Source organism: Ahaetulla prasina, chromosome 6 (genome assembly GCF_028640845.1).
Source record: "Ahaetulla prasina isolate Xishuangbanna chromosome 6, ASM2864084v1, whole genome shotgun sequence".
NCBI lineage: Eukaryota > Metazoa > Chordata > Lepidosauria > Squamata > Colubridae > Ahaetulla > Ahaetulla prasina.
The window spans coordinates 82,474,577-82,496,803 of NC_080544.1; the positions used below are offsets into that span (position 1 = coordinate 82,474,577).

The 22,227-nt window shown below is 38.3% G+C and overlaps 1 protein-coding gene across 2 annotated transcripts in view; it reads left to right on the forward strand.

The window, feature by feature from the left end:
- RNF13 (ring finger protein 13) overlaps window positions 1-22,227 on the forward strand; it is a 60,066-nt gene that overhangs the window by 12,410 nt on the left and 25,429 nt on the right. For both annotated transcript variants that reach the window (XM_058187830.1, XM_058187831.1), the window contains 2 exons: window positions 1,458-1,538; window positions 12,263-12,388. In XM_058187830.1, the coding sequence (XP_058043813.1) occupies window positions 1,458-1,538; window positions 12,263-12,388 (207 nt within the window). The remainder of the gene's footprint in view (window positions 1-1,457; window positions 1,539-12,262; window positions 12,389-22,227) is intronic.

Below are 22,227 nucleotides of genomic sequence, written 5' to 3' on the forward strand. Positions count from 1 at the left end.
TTTATAGCATAAAATATTCTTCAAAAATGGTACCCAACCCTTTAAACCTAGGTTTGTTGCATGTTAGATACAGACTCAAGTATTTCACCAGATCCTATGGCTAAATTTTTCATAGCACATATCCTAATTTACATTTTCCACTGGTCTGCACTATCTCAACTACCTATAACATCCACTACCTCATTATTTCATCTTGTTTCCCATTAAGCAATAATCCTTTATATTGCTTGTTCTTTCCCTTGCCTTTCCCGCCTTCTTGTATTTCCTTTTATGAACCTCCTTGCCTTCATAAAAAAATAAAATCTTATGCCCATCTTTTGAATCTGATATGAGTTTACTCATGCAGAATGGCTCTATCCCATTTAGCATTTAACCCTAATGCGTTATTCAAAGGTCATTGTGGTTCTTGGTTCAATTTTGCTTTTCCAAAGCCTTGTTCCACAGATGCACAAACTTATCAATGGCCAAATACAGTTTTAGCAAAATGAGTTGAGGGCTTCTTTGCTACTAGGGCAAAGTAGAAACTCTGCTTGCTTACAGCAGGTAAATGTATTCACAGAAAAGCATATACACACATTTTTGTTCAACTCATTCACTGTTTTTCATAAATTGTCTTCCATCTTCTCCCAACTTAAGTCTTATAAGCACTAAATTAATTGTAACTTACGACCAACATATGATATATGAGTAATGAGCTGGGGAGCCACACGGGGATCAATCTGTGGGTCAAAGTGTGTGCCCATATTTTAATAAGCAACCTCTGCAGAAGTCTTTTTCTCCAATACCTTTTATCCCAGAAGACTCTCTATTGCTCCTTTCTGTGGTTTATTTTTTCAATGCCTGCTATGTAAGCCAAGTCTTATTTCTATTTAATAAAATATTTTCAGTATGTCTCAACAAAAATTAGTGATTAGATTTCTCCATGTTTCATTTATTCTCTGCTAAGTTTTCAGTGCTGTAAATGCACTGTAAGTAATACTGATTTTAACTTGCTCTAGTTTATGTTTAAGTTAGTTTCATGTTGAAAAAGTCATATATAAAATTTAAGTTTTATATGATTGTTAATTCCCCTTTTTTGGTGTAGCAAACAGAATAGAAGCAAAAAGCGGACTGAATTTCTAAATATTGAGTTCTCCCCCCCACCCTTTCTGGCACTTTCTGATTCTGACTTTCCATAAAAGGAAGCTAGTTTACAGTCTCTACTGTTATTCATGGATTTGGTTTAAATATCAGTCGTAATAGATGAAAGCAAAATGAATCTTATATTCGGGCTACTTCAAAATTTCAAAATTAAAATGTCTTGATCTGCACTTTGTAACAATCCTTTTGCAAAGATTGTTGTTTAATTCAAGAGTATGCTATTTAAATTCTACTATACAATTATGAAATAATATGTATATGGCTAATTTTGCAATTTAATAATTGATATATGTTTTTGTGTTTCTTGTGTATTATAGTTTAATTTTGAAAATGCAACACAGACATTTGATGACTTACCAGCAAGATTTGGTTATAGGTTGCCTACTGAAGGTTTGAAGGTAAGAAGTAATATTTTGAAACAGATTATTAAATGGCAATTTACCTGATGGTAATTTACTGACTATACAAATTGTCATCTGCTGTTGGAAGAGAAATTTGGGAATTCTTATTTAAACAAACATTAAGTTCTTGCCATTTGAAATACTAATTGAGTGCTTTGAGGTAATATCACCTAATCTATCTGTAACTGAGTGCCTCATCTTCTAATCTTAACTATTCTGTTAGATCTCCGTATTAATGAACTTCTTCAGCATATTTGTGTTAAATTTTGATTCTCTGACTGGATTGTTGCTTTGAACGCAGATCATCATAGTAAAATGGAAAATAATAAGCCCCTGTATATTTTATAATTTTCTCTAATGTTCCATAATCTCCATCACCTTGCCTTTGTTAGTAAGCAGTCTAACTGTTCCAGCTATAGAAGACACCTTGATAACATGATGCCTGTTACAATCTTTTACATAAGTACTTTTCAAATCAGAAACTAGGTTGTAAATGTAGGTCTATTGATTAAGAATTCTCAGCTCCTGTGCAGTGTCTTCAGAGCTGTACTAAGCATTGGGTCAGTATATATTCTGGTGATATTCCTATCAAATATCATATTCTCAACTAAAAACAAATTATGCATCTAATTTTCTGTTGCACTCATTTTTCTCTTGGTTTGAGTAGAACAGTTAGTTATCATACAGTCTGCGCTACTAACTTACTTTGATAACAGTTGCAAAGGCAGTATTACTTAGAATAAGCAGCTTGAGAATTCTGTCATCTAAATTGCCAATGTACAGTCAAAACATGCTTGTTTTCAGAAGCATTTGGTTCTTTATAGGTCTTAATATATGCAATAGCATTAGCATAGCAACAGCATTTAGACTTATATACCACTTCACAGAGCTTTACAGCCCTCTCTAAGTGGTTTACAGTGTCAGCATATTGCCCCCAATAATCTGGGTCCTCATTTTACCGACTCGGAAGGATGGAAGGCTGAGTCAATTTTGAGCTTATGAGATTTGAACTGCCAAATTGCAGGCAACTAGCAGTCAGCAGAAGTAGCCTGCAGTACTGCATTTAACCACTGCACCACGCGGCTATGCCAAGCTCAAAAGGAATTGCAGAATGTTGTACCTATATTTTCTAGAGTAATGTATTCTGAGAATGCTTTGGTTTCTTTTGGTATTGACTGAGATCCTCGTCACTTGTCTTCAAAAGTAATTGCAATAAAATGGGCAAATTAGCATCTCAAGGTAAATATAATGTTTTAGTTGTCAGGTTGTATTTCAGCTAATGCTGTAAAATGCATCAAAAAATTTGTTAGCTTGTACCAAAGAGTTGAATTATTGTCTACTGCTCTAATTGTTTTTAAAATAAAGTAATATATAGGCCATCTCTTGGAACATGAGAAAATGTTCTCTTGGTTTATGGAGAGAAAATCTGATCTCTGGTCAGTAGGAATCGAAAACCACTTGATGGCACATCAATCAATCAATCAATCAATCAATCAATCAATCAATCAATCAATTGAACATTGCCTTGTATCAATGAAAGGACTTGCACATCTGAGTGACATTCAGCTATGCCATTAGGGTTGTATACTTTCAAACGGTTACTCATGAAAGGCCAGTCATTGAAAATGGAGCAGATAGAATACAATCCATTCGAAAAAACGGGGATCCATGGCAGAATTCTACCAAGAAAACCACATAGATTTTCAAGACCAGGACAATGTCAATATGGTACTGGAAGATGAGTCCCATAGGTTAAAAAGGTATAGAATGAACATTCAATGAGAAAGTATTCCACTGCAAAGAACAAAAGACAAATAGGAATAGCTTTTATGTTGGTGATGTGCCTGGATTTAAATTAAAAAAACATCCATCTGTTGATGTCAAAACCATGAATTAAGGCGAACGCCAGACAGGATTCACCATGTTGACATTCTAGGATCAGCAAAAACATCCTCAAATGATATTATATTATAGAAGAATGGAATGCTGAAATTGGAGTCAAATAGCACCTGTACTAACAGGAAAACAGTGTTTTGCCAAATTTTAGCAGTTTATAACAAAATACACTAGAAATCAACAAGATGAATACATTTGTCACAGGATGGACAATACTGGAATCAAATTAAATATATAGTGTGCAAGCAAGGATGGAGGAGCTCTCTTCAGACATAAAAAATGAGGCCTGGGGCTGATTGTGGTTCAGATCGTGAAATAATTCTTAGAAAACTAAAAAAAACACCTGGTCAATAAGATAAATCATTATCAGTTGTCTGCATGGTAGTGCAATGAAGATAAATAATAGATTTAGACTTGATAAATAGAGTGCTTGAAGAACTATGTTTTGAAATGAATGACATCATTAAAGATGAAATAAACAAAAATACCTTGAATGGAAAAAACAAACAAAAAGAAGATGAAATGTCTATTTGCCAGTATAGTGAAAAGAGCTGGCAAAAAGTAGAAGGTGATAATGAAAATTTTACCAAACCAAACACTAAGTTCCAGAGTGGAGCAAAAGGTAAGGATTGGAAGTATATTTAAATCAGCAGTGCAAAGAAATTGAGGATAATTGTTCCTGAAGTACAAAATATTTAAGAGGTTTACATAAATTGGTGCAAATTTTGTGCAAACAAGAAGGTGATCTATTGAAGAAGTGTTAAAGAACTGATGGTGGAAATATATAGAAAAATTGTATGAGAGCATCCCCGTTGGTGAGATATTCTACCCCCCCCTTCTTTGTGTAGTTTGTTTTTCTGAACTAGAGTTGGATCTGGAAAATGAAGTGAAATAGACTATAGGAAAAATTGCTAACAATCAGTTGTGAGCTTTGATCAAATATCAGTCAACTCTTTAAAGCTCATTTTACTTTCCTATTGATCAAATTTATATGCCACCCATCTTCTGGCTCAAGGCAAGTTTAAAGTGATATGGTTGAAATGGTAACAGTTTGCTGATTGTAGATTGATATGGAAAAAAAACCCTTTATTCCAATATTAAAAAGAGCAGTGTTAAAGTGCTCAAAGCACAAATTGCATTTATCTCACATGACAGTAAGAAAATGCTCGATTTTTTTCCTATCCAGGCTTTAGCATGCACAGAAAGAGTCACAAGATATTTAATTGTATTCAGAAGAGGCAGAAGTATCTGATGGATAATGGAAAAGACGAGTTTCAAGCATAACATTTTTTTTTGCTTTATTAATTATATAACTTCTTTTAACTCTACAAACCACAACAAAAAACCCTTAAAAACACTGGATTGCCTCATCTACCTGTTGAATAATTTATGTGATCACCAGGAAATAACTGTTAGAAGGAATATGGAGCAACTACATTGTTCAAGCTTTGAAAAGGAGTAGACCAAGATTGTATGCTGTGGTTTCTTTAAAAAATAATCTTTATGCAGAGTGCCTGAGAAGAAAAAACAGAAACTAGAATTAAGATTGTTGGGAGAACCTTAACCGATAACCTCAGATATGCTAATGATGCCATTTTGATGGCTAAAAGGAAAGTGGAACTAACTACAATAAGTTACTCTTACTGAAAGTAAAGAAGTACAAAAGCTAGTCTGCTGGTCAATATTTCTTTTTTAAAAAAAGATTCTGTCAACAAGCAATGACAGCCCAATGTGAACAGAAAATAAGGAAACAAGTAATAACAGACTTCATTTTCCTAGGCTCAAAGATTCACAGTGGTATTTATAAAATAAAGTGACATCTGCTATGGCAAATCTAAACAAAATGCTAAAGTGCAAAGATAGCACACCAACAGCAAAAATACGTTTTGTCAAGACAATGGGTTTTTTAGATGAAATATGTACTTAGAAAGCTTGTTTATCAGAAAGGTTGAAGAATGAAAAAGTGACGCCTTTGAATACTAGAACTAGAAAAATTGAGGATACTTTGGACTGTAAGAACAAATATGTTCTGACTCAGCTCCCCAAACACGACAAACCCTCTGAAAAATCAATGATTCCTTTATTAGGAGCGCCAGCAGTCCTGGCAAAAAGTTTCTCTCTCACCACAGGCTAATAAGTCTGTCTGGCAGGGAGTTGAATAGTTGTGTGCCACATCTATTCATCTCCGCCCCCTGCCTTTTCTCCTCAGAGCTAGGGTGGGGCTTCATTAGCAGCGATGGCTCTTCCTTCCCAAAGATCGGCCCACGGATTTCCACTGCTCTCCTCTGTCTTCTGCACATTCTGTGTGTTAGGCACTGAACCCATTTGTTCCTCCTCTTCCTCATTAGCCACCTCCAGACCTGGGGGCTGTTGATTCTCCATCTGAGGTCTTGACGGATGGCTCAGGCTCCGCCTCTGTCTCTCTGTCTGCCAGCTCCATTCCCTCTTCCCCCTCAGACCTCTCAGGTGCTGACCTTGACTCCCACGCCTCCTCATCTGATTCGGCTGCTGGAGGGGCGGCGGCCAGCAGCCACAAGCCACAATACAATACTCTATAAAACTACAGAGCTCACAGGAAGATGAAGGTAAAGGTTAAATATTTTGGACCTGTGCCATGAAGACGAGTAACTGGGGAAGACCCAATGCTTGTTAAATCAGAAACAATTAGTGGAAAGGCTGACAGAAAACAAGATAGAAAAATACTGTTATTGAGCTAACAAAAATTGGAAGGAGAACTTATTGATAGACAGTCCTGGTAAACTGATGTCATTGTGTCACAGAAGCAACTAAATAATTAGCAATTATATATTGAGGGTATAGGGATGCGGTGGCTTAGTGGGTAAGAGATGCTGAGCTTGTCAATCGAAAGGTCGGCAGTTCGGCGGTTCGAATCCCTAGTGCTGCATAATGGGGTGAGTTCTGGTTCCTTGTCCCAGCTTCTGCCAATTTAGCAGTTCAAAAGCACATTAAAATGTTAGTCGAAAAATAGGGACCACCTTTGGTGGGAAGGTAACAGCGTTCCATGCGCCTTTGGCGTTGAATCATGGCTACATGACCACAGAGACGTCTTTAGACAGTGCTGGCTCTTTGGCTTTGAAACGGAGACGAGAACTGCCCCCTAGAGTCAGGAATGACTAGCACATATTTGCGAAGGGAACCTTTATCTTTACCTTTTATTGAGGGTATAATTAAATACATCTGAAAGGCAGGCATATTTGAACTGTATTATCTGACAGGAGTTAAAATATTGTGTTTTAACAATTAGACAACAGAAAGTTAAAGTTCAGTTAATGATTGTGCCAAAAAGGATGGTGGAATTGGGAGAAACTCACTTAATGACTGCATCACTTAGTGATAGAAGTTCTGGTTCCATTTGTGGTTGTAAGTTGAGGACTACCTGTAAAGGGACCATTTTATTTAAGCTTTGATTATTACTGTATAACAGTACTGTATCCTTCTCTAGTGATTATACCCGATAGGGCCAAGGATCCTGAGAGGGTCTATGTTTTTCCCTTCTCAAGAGATATATTTAAAATGAAGATTCTTAAAAATTCTTATTCTACTCCTGGTGAAATGCATTACCTAAGTACCTAAAATGCATTAATGTAAATGCACTTAAATACTATAAAATTGGCAGGCTGCAACAAAGCTTTTTAATATATGCTTAAAACTTAAACTTTTGTACCTATTTTGTATTTAAGTAAATACTTAAGTGGTTTGCTGGATTAATGCCCATGTGAAATAGAGTTGGAAGCATAGCTCAGTTACACTTGAAAGTTGTCATTATAAGTTATACTGTATCTTGGCATTTTATTAATTTTAATTTGTATTGAACTTTAGGATATAAGTATTCTGATTTCATCCTTATCTGGCAAAGAAGGCTGATGATAGTAATGCCATCTTTGCCCCATTAAGAATTTTGACTGATTTAGATGAAACTTCCATATTTTTTTCAATCCCAAAGAGAAGAATTTAAAACAGGCAATCATGAGTGAACTAATTGCCATGTTTTGTATTAGAAGTTTTATAATTTAGATTTTAAAATGTTGATGTAGTTCTGAAAAACAGATGGACGAGTTCTCTTCTATTGCTCTGCATGAAGGACTCTTTATTATTATTATTATTATTTATTATTTATTTGATTTTTATACCGCCCTTCTCCCGAAGGACTCAGGGCGGTGTACAGGCAAAATAAAACAGGTAATACAATGTACAACTTAAAATACGATTAAGAAACTTATTTTATAGTTAGCCTAAGAAGTTAAAATATATAATAGACTAAAACCCCATTTAAAATTATTAATAAAAAATTTAAAATTGATAAAATTCAAGCCAGCCTCGCGCGAATGAACAGATGTGTCTTCAGTTTGCGACGAAAGGTCCGAAGGTCAGGAATTTGGCGTAAACCCGGGGGAAGCTCGTTCCAGAGTGTGGGAGCCCCCACCGAGAAGGACCTTCCCCTGGGGGCCGACAGCCGACATTGTTTGGCGGACGGCACCCTGAGAAGTCCCTCTCTGTGAGAGCGTACGGGTCGGTGGGAGGCATGTGGTAACAGCAGGCGGTCCCGTAAGTACCCAGGCCCTAAGCCATGAAGCGCTTTAAAGGTCGTAACCAAAACCTTAAAGTGCACTCGAAAGGCCACAGGTAGCCAGTGCAGCCTGCGCAGGAGCGGTGTTACATGGGAGCTACGCCTAGCTCCCTCAATCACCCGTGCAGCTGCATTCTGGACTAACTGAAGCCTCCGAGTACACCTCAAGGGGAGCCCCATGTAGAGAGCATTACAATAATCCAAGCGAGAGGTAACGAGCGCATGAGTGACTGTGCACAAGGCATCCCGATCAAGGAAGGGGCGCAACTGCCGAACCAGGCGAACCTGGTGGAAGGCCCTCCTGGAGACGGCCGTCAAATGATCTTCAAACGACAGCCGTTCATCCAGGAGGACACCTAAGTTGCGCACCCTATCCTTTGGGGCCAGTAACTCGCCTCCAACAGTCAGCTGCGGCTGCAGCTGACTGAATCGGGATGCTGGCATCCACAGCCACTCCGTCTTGGAGGGATTAAGCTTGAGCCTGTTTCTCCCCATCCAGACCCGTACGGCTTCCAAACACCGGGACAGCATTTCAACAGCTTCATTGGGGTGGCAAAGTACAGCTGGGTGTCATCAGCGTACTGCTGGTATCTCACCCCGAAGCCACTGATGATCTCACCCAACGGCTTCATGTAGATGTTGAACAGAAGGGGCGAGAGTATCGACCCCTGCGGCACCCCACAAGTGAGGCACCTCGTGGTCGACCTCTGCCCCCCTGTCAACACCGTCTGCGACCGGTCGGAGAGATAGGAGGAGAACCACCGGTACACGGTGCCTCCCAATCCCAATCCCCCCAACCGGCGCAGCAAGATACCATGGTCGATGGTATCAAAAGCCGCTGAGAGGTCTAATAGGACCAGGGCAGAGGAATAACCCCTATCCCTGGCCCTCCAGAGATCATCCACCAATGCGACCAAAGCTGTCTCCGTGCTGTATCCGGGTCGGAAGCCGGACTGGAACGGGTCTAGATAGACAGCTTCATCCAGGTATTGGGGTAGCTGTCGCTCCACGGCACTCTCTACAACCTTTACAACAAAGCGAAGGTTGGAGACTGGATGATAATTGCCCAAAATAGCTGGGTCCAGGGAGGGCTTCTTGAGGAGGGGTCTCACCACTGCCTCTTTCAAGGCGGCAGGGAAAACCCCTTCCAACAAAGAAGCGTTGATAATCCTCTGGAGCCAGCCTCGTGTCATCTCCTGAGTGGCCAGTACCAACCAGGAAGGACACGGGTCCAGTAAACATGTCGTGGCGTGAAGCCTCCCCAACAACCTGTCCACGTCCTCGGGAGCCACAGGGTCAAACTCATCCCAAATAGACTCGACAAGACGTGCCTCCTCTCCCTCGCTTGGATCATCCCAATTTCGGTCCAGACCGTCCCGGAGCTGAGCGATTTTATCGTATAGATAACCACTAAACTCCTCGGCTCGTCCCTGCAAAGGGTCATCCCGCACCTCCTGATGAAGGAGGGAGCGGGCCACCCGAAACAGGGCGGCCGGGCGGTTATCTGCCGATGCAATGAGGGTGGAGGCATAAGAACGCCTCGCCTCCCTCATTGCCACTAGGTAGGTCCTAGAATAGGACCTAACTAGTGTCCGATCAGCTTCGGAGCAACTGGACCTCCAGGTGCTCTCTAGGCGTCTTCTCCGGCGTTCATCTCCTCAGCCTCGGAGAACCGAGGGGCCGGACGAGATCTGCGCCGGCTCAGAGGCCGCAAAGGCACGAAACGGTCCAAGGCCCCAGCCGCGGCCTGTTCCCCGGCCGCGGCTAGTTCCTCACTCGTGCCATGGGCCAGGTCCTCAAGAAAAGGCCCAAGCTCTGTCAGGGACCTCTCGGGGGCCATCAGGCGCCTGGGACGGGACCAACGTAGGTTCCGCCTCCCGCGATGGTGAGTGGCGGTTCGGAAGTCTAGGCGAAGGAGAAAATGATCGGACCATGACATTGGTTCTGTTACTAAATCATCTAATTCCAGATCATTTAACCACTGTCCAGAGATATAAATCAGATCCAGCGTGCCTCCCCCCATGTGCGTAGGGCCATCATTTACTCGAATCAAGTCCAAGGCCGTCATGGAAGCCTGGAACTCCCGAGCTGCCGTCGATAACAAGCCAGCTGATGGCAGGTTGAAATCCCCCATGACTATAAGTCTGGGGGTCTCAACCGCCACAGCAGCAAGTACCTCCAACAGCTCAGGCAGGGCTGTGGTCACGCAGCAAGGAGCCAGGTACGTGATCAACAAGCCCAACTGATTCCTATGGCCCCACCGCACATAGAGGGATTCACAGCCAGCAATCTGAGGAACAGTGGCCTCCCTCGGCACCAGATCTTCTTTAATAACAACCGCCACCCCCCCACCCCTACCTTGGGCCCTTGGCTGATGAAATGCTCGGAAACCTGGAGGGCACATCTCAACAAGGGGAACCCCCCCCCTCTAGGCCCAACCAGGTCTCCGTAATGCCCATAAGGTCCGCGGACTCCCCCTGAATAAGATTGCAAATCAGGGGAGCTTTATTAACCACGGACCGGGCATTACATAACATCAGCCGAAGGTCCAAGCTCTGAGGATCATGGCCGCCCGAGGAACGGGTAGGGAATGGGGGGCCGGAGCACGTGATCGCTTTCAAACATCGAACACGTGCTCCCAACTCTTGATACGCCCCCCCCTCCGCCATATCTGCCTCTCCCACTTACCGTACAGATCGAACCACCCTCTAATCCTGGAACAGAGCCCTCCCCCCCCTGCCTTCAGACCAGATGGAATAATGTCGCGAACCAGCACAGGGGCTGGATCCCTCCCCGACGGGTTTTCACCCCCACCCGTCAAATCCCTCCCCCCCTTTAAAAAACCCTTATTTAAAAAACTATTTAAAAAACCCCACAGATTCTTCTTTGCCGCATAGAAGAGCCTCCCTTCCCAACAACTGGTACTAGAGATTAAATAATATTAATGCTTATTTGGAGAATCACACAGTTGGTAAGTGTTGCAAAGGCAGTTTTCTGGCCACGGCACTTTGGATTATGAACATCCTGTAATTGATAGCACAATGAAGGCAGCTGTATACTACAGGAATACTGAGTGTTCTTCTAGCACAATATTTTTTCTTTCTCAACAAAGAGTACAGAGACTGTACACAAATTTGTCAGATGGTCATACTATAAGAAATTATTTCCCAGGAGTTGAAATTCCATAATAGCATAAGCCAGAGCTACTGCCTTTTTTTCAAAACTAATGGCAGCTAACCACCTAAAACTATCCACTAGAGGGTATCATAGCAACTTCTGTGAAATAAAACCAATTCAGATATTTTGAATGGGATGTTATATTTATATTACCTTCTTAGACTGCATATATTTGGCTGATGTATTTTAGATGTCAGTATAACCAGTTAATTGTATTAATTATCAATATACTGATGACATTCAGATATATATCACAGGCCAGGCCAGGCCAGGCCAGGCTAGAGATTATTTGAAGGTGTAGAATTGGTACTCAGAATTTGGAGGAAATAGATGGGGTAAAACAAGCTCAGATTAAATCCTAGTAAGGTGGAAGTACTGTACTTTTAGGAACAGCTAGCTCTGATACAATTACAGTGATAGCTCTGGGCCAAGTTCCCTTCCTTCCTCAAAAGTAAGTCAGTCCTCCTGCCCTTGTGGCTTCTGCCCTTCCTAGACCATGAAATCCTGATGACAATCAGCCACACTCTCATTGTATATTTCCAGTTCTGCAATATACTATAAATGAGGGTGCTATTGAAGGAAATTGAGAAACTGCAATTGATAGAGACCACAGCAATCAAACATTTACAGAGTCATACTTATCCTTTGGTTGCTGCGCTGGTTATCTATAAAGTCCCAAGCTCAGTCTAAACTGCTCTAAAGTTGTTGTACGGTGCAGCACTGGGTAATTGGAGGGACTGGTTAGTTCAGAATGATTTTTTCTGGTCTGTGACTTGTCACCAGGTGAGTTATTGTGCAAGTTTACCAGCCTGATTGTGGGAGAAGGCATGGTCACAATCTTTCTTCAGGCTTCGGAATATGTTCCTTGCAAAGAAATGTCATTATCTTTCTGCAGTCATCAGAATTACTTTATTTGTAATGGATACGGGACCTGCTGTTTTATAGTTCCTGTTAATTATATTGCATTTTTATTTATACTGCACAACCCACCAGAAAAAAATTGTTTATTTTCCCATGTTATATCAAAATGCTAATCGTATCTTTTGAAATTGGTTTTCAGGGCTTCCTAATAAATTCAAAACCTGAGAATGCCTGTGAGCCTATAATTCCTCCACCTTTGAAGGATAACTCATCCCGTGAATTCATTGTATTAATCAGAAGACTTGATTGTAATTTTGATATAAAGGTAAGTAACTTTTCATTTCTTCAGTTCAGACATGTATGTAGTTTCCGAAGCTTCAAAATTATGTTTAAATACGCTACTTGAAAAGAGTCACACTGTTGAGTCCATATGCATAAATCAAATTTGGGTTGCCCCCCCTCCCCACCCCCCAAAATTTCTTCTTGCTGAAAATTGTTGGAACTATGTCTCATTATTTTGAGACAGGTAACACTTTGAAAACTAGTAGACAATGCAATTTAAAATACACAGAAACCCCCTCTAAAAAAAGACAGAAAATCATTCTCTCTCTCTTCTATTTTTCTCTAGACATAATAGCATTCAGGTTGCCAGAATTTCCCCAGTCAAATTTCCCCAAAAATTTTTGCCATATTTTTAATTAATTGGTTTTGGGGTTATCCACCAATTTCTCTTATATGTCAAGCATTGTTGGAGGAAACTCCTTTTCTGGAGGTTTTCTTCTGCAACCACTTAATGTGCAATATTTGAATGTCTTTATTGCCGGGCTTGCAACTTTTTTTTGTTCTGGGTACCAGCAACCTGTACTGTAATCTTTTGTAAAGAAAGAACATTTTTTATATTTTCAGAAGTGTAAGAGCAAGTGTAAATGTAAGAGGCACTAGGCCAGGGGTGAAATGTAAAATTTGTTACTACCGATTCTGTGGGCATGGCTTGGTGGAGGCAGTAATGACTGGGTGGGCATGGCCAACTTTTTTTTTAACTTTTAAAAGCATTTTTTTCTACAGCCTCTTTGGCCAAAGAGGTTGTGAAAAAATGCCTTTAAAAGCCTCTGATGGTCAGGCAAGTCAGCTGGGATCGCCAGAGGAGCCTTTTAAAAGCATTTTTTCTACAGCCTCTTTGGCCAAAGAGGTTGTGAAAAAATGCCTTTAAAAGCCTCTGATGGTCAGGCAAGTCAGCTGGGATCGCCAGAGGAGCCTTTTAAAAGCATTTTTTCTACAACCTTTGGCCAAAGATGTTGTAGAAAAAATGCTTTTAAAAACCTCTGATGGTCAGGCAAGTCAGCTGGGATCGCCAGAGGAGCCACAAGAGCAAAGGGTGACAAGAGGAGCTCTTAAGCATAAAGAAGAGCAACAGCTTCAAAGTAAAAGTCAGGACCCCAGAATGGAAGCTGTGGGAGGAGCTAGACGGAAGATACCGGAGGAGGATCTTCTGTTGTCTGCTTCAAAGCTTCAGGAGGCCAGTAATGGCAAATAGAATTTTGTCATGGAATGTTAATGGTTTGAATTCAGCTCAGAAAAGAAGGAAAATATTTCACTACTTGAAACAATTTAAAAATGATGTGATTTGCCTGCAAGAGACACATATCAAATTATCAGACCAAAAATACTTAATAAACTCAAAATTAGGTAAACATTTTGTTGCATCAGCTTTGGATAAGAAGCAAAATGGCATCGTTGTATATATCAGGAAGGATATACCAGCTAAGTTAATTGAGGCAGATATTCAAGGAAGATTTATTGCTATTGAACTAGTGATAGATGCAAAAAATACTTCACTGATAGGTATTTATGCACCTAATCAGCAACAAGAAAAGTTTTTTAGTTTAAATTCTTGACTCTTTTGAAGATAGAAATGACTACTAAGCCATCAAAGCCCTCTGGAAGAAGGGGATCTGAAGCAAATCTTGAGGATATACTTAAAGAACAATTAAAACTCTCTGAAGAGAGGCAAAAGGAGATGATGGAAAAATTTAATGGAGAAATAAGGGAACAGATGAAGGACAATAATGAAAAAAATAAGAGAAGATATTATGCTGGCTTTTCAATGTTTGTCTAAAAAAGTTGAGGGACTGGAAGAAGAGATGCAACAGATTTCTCAGTCAAATAAGCACTTAAAAGATAAAATGGAAGGTATTCAGACAAAAGTGGATGAAAATAAAGATCAGGTTGTGATATTGCAGTACAAGCTTATGGAAGGAGCTCTTAGAATCCGCGGTTTGCAGGAACAGAGAGGAGAGGACCTAAGAAAAACCATATCAGAAGCATTGGCTGAATTTATTGAAGTGGAACCCCAAGAGGTAGCTTATCAAATTGATAAAATATATAGAGTTAATTCTTGGATCACAAGACAGAGAAAGCTTCCTCAGGACATTGTGGTTTATTTTGTGAAAAGAACTATGAGAAATCAGATTTTGCAAGTTGCATATCAGACAACTTTGAAAATTGGAGAAGAGGAGTTGAAGGTCCTGAAAGAGATTCCTTCCAAGATGTTAAGAGACAGGAAGGAGTTTGTCTTTTTTACATAAGAACTTAAAAAACACCAGATTCAATTTAGATGGGAGGTGCCAGTTGGTCTGACAGTATTTTATCAAGGAAGGAGATACAGTCTTGAAAGTTGAAATAGAAGTGATAGAAAAACTTCAAGAGATCCAAGAAGGCGTGGTGACCCAAGAGGCTTCATTGCTGCCAGCACCAGAGGAGCCACAAGAGCAAAGGGTGACAAGAGGAACTCTTAAGCGTAAAGAAGAGCAACAGCTTCAAAGTAAAAGTCAGGACCCCAGAATGCAAGCTGTGGGAGGAGCTAGATGGAAGATACCGGAGGAGGATCTTCTGTTGTCTGCTTCAAAGCTTCAGGAGGCCAGTAATGGCAAATAGAATTTTGTCATGGAATGTTAATGGTTTGAATTCAGCTCAGAAAAAAAGGAAAATATTTCACTATTTGAAACAATTTAAAAATGATGTGATTTCCCTGCAAGAGACACATATCATATTATCAGACCAAAAATACTTAATAAACTCAAAATTAGGTAAACATTTTGTTGCATCAGCTTTGGATAAGAAGCAAAATGGTATCGTTGTATATATCAGGAAGGATATACCAGCTAAGCTAATTGAGGCAGATATTCAAGGAAGATTTATTGCTATTGAACTGGTGATAGATGCAAAAAATATTTTACTGATAGGTATTTATGCACCTAATCAGCAACAAGAAAAGTTTTATAAAATGTTACACGAGAGGGTGACCCTCTGGGATTACAGTTCGTTTATTTTATTAGGAGACTGGAATGGAGTAATTGATACAAGAAATGATAAGAGAACCTCTTCTAAGAAGATACCTATACATGCAAAATTACCAAAATCCTTTTCTGAAATGATGGAAGATTTTGAGTTTAGAGATATATGGAGGTTACGGAATCCAGATGAGAGAGATTTTACTTTTTTTCCCGATAGGCATCAATCTTTTTTACGTATTGACTTTATCTTAATTTCTAATGACTTACTTTCCAGGGTGAAGAAAATGAAGATATTTCCGAGGTGTTTAACTGACCATAGCCCAGTATGGATGGAATTATTACAAGGGAAAAAAGGTGGTAGAACATGGAGGTTGAATGAAAATCTGTTTAGATATGAGGATAATGTAAATCATTGTAAGAAACAGATGAAGGAATTTTTTGATTTTAATATGCACAAGGGGAGACCTATAGGAACTGTGTGGGAGGCGAGTAAAGCTTTTATTAGAGGTATATTGATATATTTGGACAATAGGCAGAGGAATAATAAACAAAGGCAGCGTAGGTACTTGGAAGAAGAAATTCAAAAGAAACAACATTATTAATTCAAAACCCACAAGATCACAAACTTAAAGAGGCTATAAGAATATTACAGAGTCAATTTAATATGTTAATGGCAGACCAGGTGGCAACGAATATACAATATGCTAAACATAATACCTTTTGTAATGCAAATAAACCTGGGAGGTGGCTGGCATATAATTTAAGGAAAAAACAGAAAGCACGTGTCATAGAAAAAATAGAATATAAAGGCAAAGAGATATATCAACAGGACAAAATTAAAAAGGCCTTCTCAGAATTTTACACTACTTTATATGCGAAAGATAAAATATCAAATAGGGACATTTATGATTATTTGAAAGATTATAAGGTTAATACTCTAACATTAGAACAAAGGGAAGAGTTGAATCAGCCAATAGCTACTGGAGAAATAGTGGAGGCAATTAAACAATTAAAAATGGGGAAAAACCCCGGTACAGATGGACTTAAAGCAAGTTATTATAAAAAATTACAGGATGAAATACTAGGCCCACTTAAAGAATTATTTAATCAGATACAACTAGGAGGGGGAATACCCCCATTGTGGAAAACATCTTTTATTTCATTGATACCAAAAGAGGAACAAGATTGTTCTAAACCCGGGATTTATAGGCCAATTTCACTTTTAAATAATGATTATAAGATTTTTGTTAAAATAATAGCAAATAGATTAATGTTAGTTTTACAACAAAGAATTCATACTGATCAATCTGGTTTTATAAAAGGGAGGCAGATGAGGAATAATGTTAGATTGATTATTAATATATTGGAATATTTGGAAAAGAAGAATACTTCAGCAGCACTTATTTTTTTGGATGCGGAGAAGGCCTTTGATCGATTGCATTGGGATTTTTTATTTAAATTAATAGAAAAAATGCAATTTGGAGATTGCTTTGTTAGAATAATTAAAGCAATTTATGGAGAGAAAACAGCTCAGATTATAATAAATGGTAGTCTGACAAAAGTTATTAAGATTGCGAAAGGAACAAGACAAGGATGTCCTTTATCACCACTATTGTTTGTTTTGACTCTGGAACCATTATTGGATAAAATACGAGAGTTAACGAAAATAGGGGGAATTAAAATTAGACAATATGAGTACAAAGTTAGAGCTTTTGCAGACGACTTAGTGGTTACTTTAACAAATCCTATAAATTCAAGTAGATCTTTGTTGGAAACAATTGATAAATATGGAAAGGTATCAGGATTTAAAATAAATCAGAATAAAACAAAAGTGATAATCAAAAATATGTCTAAACAACAGAAACAAAAACTAGAGGAAATAACAGGATTTGAGGTGGTAAAAAAGGTTAAATACTTAGGGGTTTATATTAGCTCATCGAACAAGAAACTTTATAAGAATAATTATGACTTGCTATGGCAAAAAGTTCAGAATGACATGAGTGTCTGGAAAAAATTGCAGCTATCGCTATTGGGGAGGATAGCAACTATCAAAATGAATGTGTTACCTAAATTTTTGTTTCTGTTCCGGATGATACCAATAATTAAGAAAGATAAAAATTTGGAGGATTGGCAGATTGGGATTAATAAATTTATATGGCAAGGTAAAAAGGCGAGGGTTAAAATGAAAATAATTCAGGACTCACGGGAAAGAGGAGGCCTAAAAATGCCTAATTTAAAACTATATTATGAAGCAGTTGCCCTTTCAGTAATAAGTGACTGGTTTAATTTAACGGAGGAAAGAATTTTGAATATAGAAGTTATGACTTACCATATGGATGGCATGCGTATTTATTTTATGAAAAAAAAGTGGATAGGGCTTTTAAGAGTCATGTGTTGAGAAGTGCTCTTTTGCGGGTCTGGAAAAAATATTCCTATAAACTAGACTATAAGATTCCTATGTGGGCGACCCCAGACATGCAATAGAGAATATAAATATAGAAGAGAAACAGGAAATGATTACTTATAAAGAACTTTCGTATGCTGAAGGAGGTAGCTTGCAATTAATAGGGCCGTGGTGGCTCAGGCTGTAAGATAGCCTGTTATTAAAACACAGCAGCCTGCAATTACTGCAGGCTCGAATCCCACCAGGCCCAAGGTTGACTCAGCCTTCCATCCTTTATAAGGTAGGTAAAATGAGGACCCAGATTGTTGGGGGGGCAATAAGTTGACTTTGTAAATATACAAATAGAATGAGACTATTACCTTACACACTGTAAGCCGCCCTGAGTCTTCGGAGAAGGGCGGGATATAAATGTAAATTTAAAAAAAATCATTACAAGTATTAAATGAAGAAGGGAGGAATTATATTTGGTTTCAATATGGGCAACTAAGTGCTAGATGGAAAGAAGATCAAAAAATTGGTATAATGCAAAGGGAGGAAAATTTAATAAAGCAAATTAGAAATCAGACCCAGGAGCATATAAAGAGATTGTACAATGTGTTGCTTGAAATAGATTCGGAAAAGGATTTGGTAAAGGACTGTATGATAAAATGGGCACAGAATATTCAGGAACCAATAATGTTGGTAACATGGGAAAAAATCTGGGTTAGAAATGTTAAGTTTACACAAGCACAGAATCTAAGGGGAAATTTTTATAAGATGTTTTATAGATGGCACTTAGATCCCAAAAAATTATCATGCATGTATCCTGATATCCAAGCGAAATGTTGGAGATGTGACTGTGATAACGCTACATATTTTCATATTTGGTGGACTTGCAAGAAAATTAAGGCCTTTTGGATAAGAATTTGGTGGATTATTCAAAATGTCCTGAAGAAGAAGATAAAGTTCCTGCCGCAATTTTTCCTTTTGGGAATTATAACGGATTGTACAGTGACTGAGATTAAATTGATTTTGAACTTAATAACAGCAGCAAGGCTGTTGATTGGACAATATTGGAAGAAAAAAGAGTTACCTACAATAGAAGAATGGATATTGAAAGTTACTAACTTGGCTGAGATGGCTAAAATCTCAGCCTTTTTGAAAGACAATACGCAGGAAAGATATTTAATTGAATGGAAAAAATGGATTGATTATTTACAAAACAGATATCAGATTAAGAGATATCAGATTGCCTTTGAATAATTAGGATGTATTATTTTATGTAATGGGGGGGTTAGGAAATGAAAAGACTTGGATGAGGTTAATTGGATTAGAAGGGAAAATTTTATTCTATGTTTGGTTTATGTATAACAATACCTTGTGATTGACCCTGGAAGCGGGGGGGGGGGGGAAGGGAGGGGGGAAGGGTTTTTTAGGGGGGGAAGGGGAAAAAATGTTTTTGTTTGTTAAAACTTTTTCAATAAAAAAAAGTGTGGCTTGGACAAAATCTATTGCTAAAGCAAGTGTAAAAAGAAAAATGGCAAGTGTTGTAGAACTTAGGTGCATAGACAGTATGTTCTTATAATTGAGGCTACCTTGCATTTGCCATTCACATATTTCAGAGCAGTTCTAATACAATAGCAAGCTGTCAGATGACTAGTAATGTTGTTAAAAAAGTGGAATGCAAAAAGAGAGTGCACTCCCACCACAGAACACAATAGTTGTATGAGCATAATTAAAAGTGCATTTTTGTCTTGGTTTTTATTTAAATAATAGCTCTCAGGAATTCTAAACAGCCTGGAGATAGGATGGGGAGAGCTGAACTCTACAAATGCAAAAGAGAATATTTGCAGAAGTTTGCTCTTCCCCAATGACTGCTGTTTACACATATGTTAAATTGCATTAAATTGTATTCAGGATTGTAACTTCATCCGACTGCTAGAGGAAATCGATTCTGAATATTTTTAGAAACCTTTAACGTTTAAGAAAACAATAGCAATCAAGGGAAAATTCTGTACTTGCCTAATGCCCATACTATTTTACCTGAATGATTCGTTTGTTTCCTTACTATCTCAAGCAGTATAGTCAAAATGTTTACTGCTAGATCTGCTGAATGTATAAGTTGGTCTTAATACAGTATATGAAAACCATACTTTTCTCCAATAAATATATATTTGTGTTTGAAATAATGTAATACTTTTGCGTAGGAGAAAGTGCATGAATTACAATGAATTGTCATGACCAGAAGAAGTTTTGATATAGCTTAGCTTTATTTTCTAGAGCAGTTTGCTTGTTGCTTAGAAATCAGATAGTATAGTTTGAAATAAATTCTGATCACTTCCCAAGCTGCAAATTTTGGTGGTTTCATTTACTATCGCTATTAACTGTTTTAAATTGAAATTGCTATGTGCAAGCTGTTATTATATTGAATACTGAAATTAATGCTGCAAAGTATTTCTTTTGATTGACAACAGTGGAATAAGGAACAAGCCTTATGGGTTATAGGAAGTGTAGGACTTCTAAACTGTGATTTAGTCTAATGTGGGAGGCAGCTTTGTAGATTATATTCAGGACTCTGTGGATCTAATAAAATGTTTACTGAGGAAGAGGAACTAAACAGCATAGTAATCAAATGTTAAATAATCTGCTTTATTTGTTTAAGAAATTATGTGTAATGAACAACATATACAGTTCATGAAAAATTGCAAATGACAATTTGTAATTGAAATTTTCAGTACGTCTGCATTAAACTTGGGTACTATAGTAATTATCCAAAACAGACATGGTTACTAGGGAATAAAGCTATTGAACTGCTTCATAAGACTTACTTCAGAGTAAACATGTTTGGGAATGTTTTGCACATAGTCATTGCCTGTCCAATGGCAGACCTTAGTTTTAAGATTTAGGAGCAAGACCTTTCCTCTTTGCTTCTGTGACACTGAACAAATATATAAATAAATATATTGGCCATCTCACATTACCTTTTGAAACTAAAAGAGTGACCTTTAGGCTTTTTGCAGACTGCTGATGACAAATTTGAGACTTGAGCAAGCACAATTCCTATAACAACTCTTTTTGCTGCACTACAAGTAATACTCCCTTAAATCTAGTATTAAAAGAAATAGCATGGGTATGGGGAAGAGGTCAAGAAAGTATTGCCTAGGAACATACACTAAATCTTATGTAAGATAATTTAGAATTGCTCAGATTTACTTTTAGATAAAATTGTAAACATAAATGATTGGTTATCTTTATGGACTTTAGCTAACTTGAACTTCTCCCTCTCAAATGTACTAATTTTGAAAGCACATGGTAAGGTTGCTTGAAACATTTCTGGAACAAGCCATTAATTGGGTAACTCCTGTAGTGTTGTCATGGTTTAAAATGGACTTCTTGCACCCGTTAAGAACAGCAAACAGTCATATGAAAACTGTAAGCTAAAGATACACAATTTCTGTAACTTTACAGACTTATCTGAATGGCTGATATCCAGAGGTGGTATTCAGTAGGTTCAGACCAGTCCTGGAGAACTGGTAGCGGAAATTTTGAGTAATTTGGAAAACTAGTAAATATCAACTTGACTAGCCCTGCCCCCATCTATTCTCTGCTTCCCGAGTCCCAGCTGATCGGGAAGAAATGGGGATTTTGCAGTAACCTTCCCTTGGAGTGGACTGGGAATGGAGATTTTACAATATTCTCCCCTGCCATGCCTACCAAGCCACACCCACCAAGCCATGCCATGCCCACCAAGCCACGCCCACAGAACCAGTAGTAAAAAAATTTGAATCCCATCACTATTGATATCTTATACAAACTTGTCTAAGTTTCTTTCCCATTGAAGAAAAACCAGATCTGGAAAGAGATATTGTAAGGTTTGGTTGTCCTTTAAAGCAGTTTATTTCCCTTTGAGACAATGCTTGTGGATGAATCAGTGTAAATTTTATTTATTTATTTTTTATTTGCACTCTTTACATATTTGTTACATATTTAACAGATCTGTGACATTATTCATACTACTAGAATCAATATTCAATACATCGTATACATTCTATTTGTAAATGTTCTATTCTTTTATGTACATTTCCATTCCTTATTTCTGTTATCTATCCATTCATACCATTTCTCCCATACTGTATAATATTCCGAGTTTTCCTTTTCCTTTAATTCTAATGTGAGTTTGTCCATTTCCTTGCAATCAAATATTTTCTGAATTACTAATCCCTCTGGCGGTATACTATCTTTCTTCCAATACTGTGCAAAAGCGTTCTTGCCGCCATTAATATATGTAACATCAAATATTTTATCTTTCTATTATATTTCACCCTAAATATCCCCAGGAGAAAAAATTCTGGTTTAAGTTCTGTTTGATACTTAGTTAAATCCTGCAGCCATTCCTGTATCTTTGTCCAATATCGTTTCGCTTCGGGGCATGACCACCATGAGTGAAAGAAGATACCTTGACCCTGTTTGCATTTTCAACATTTTGGA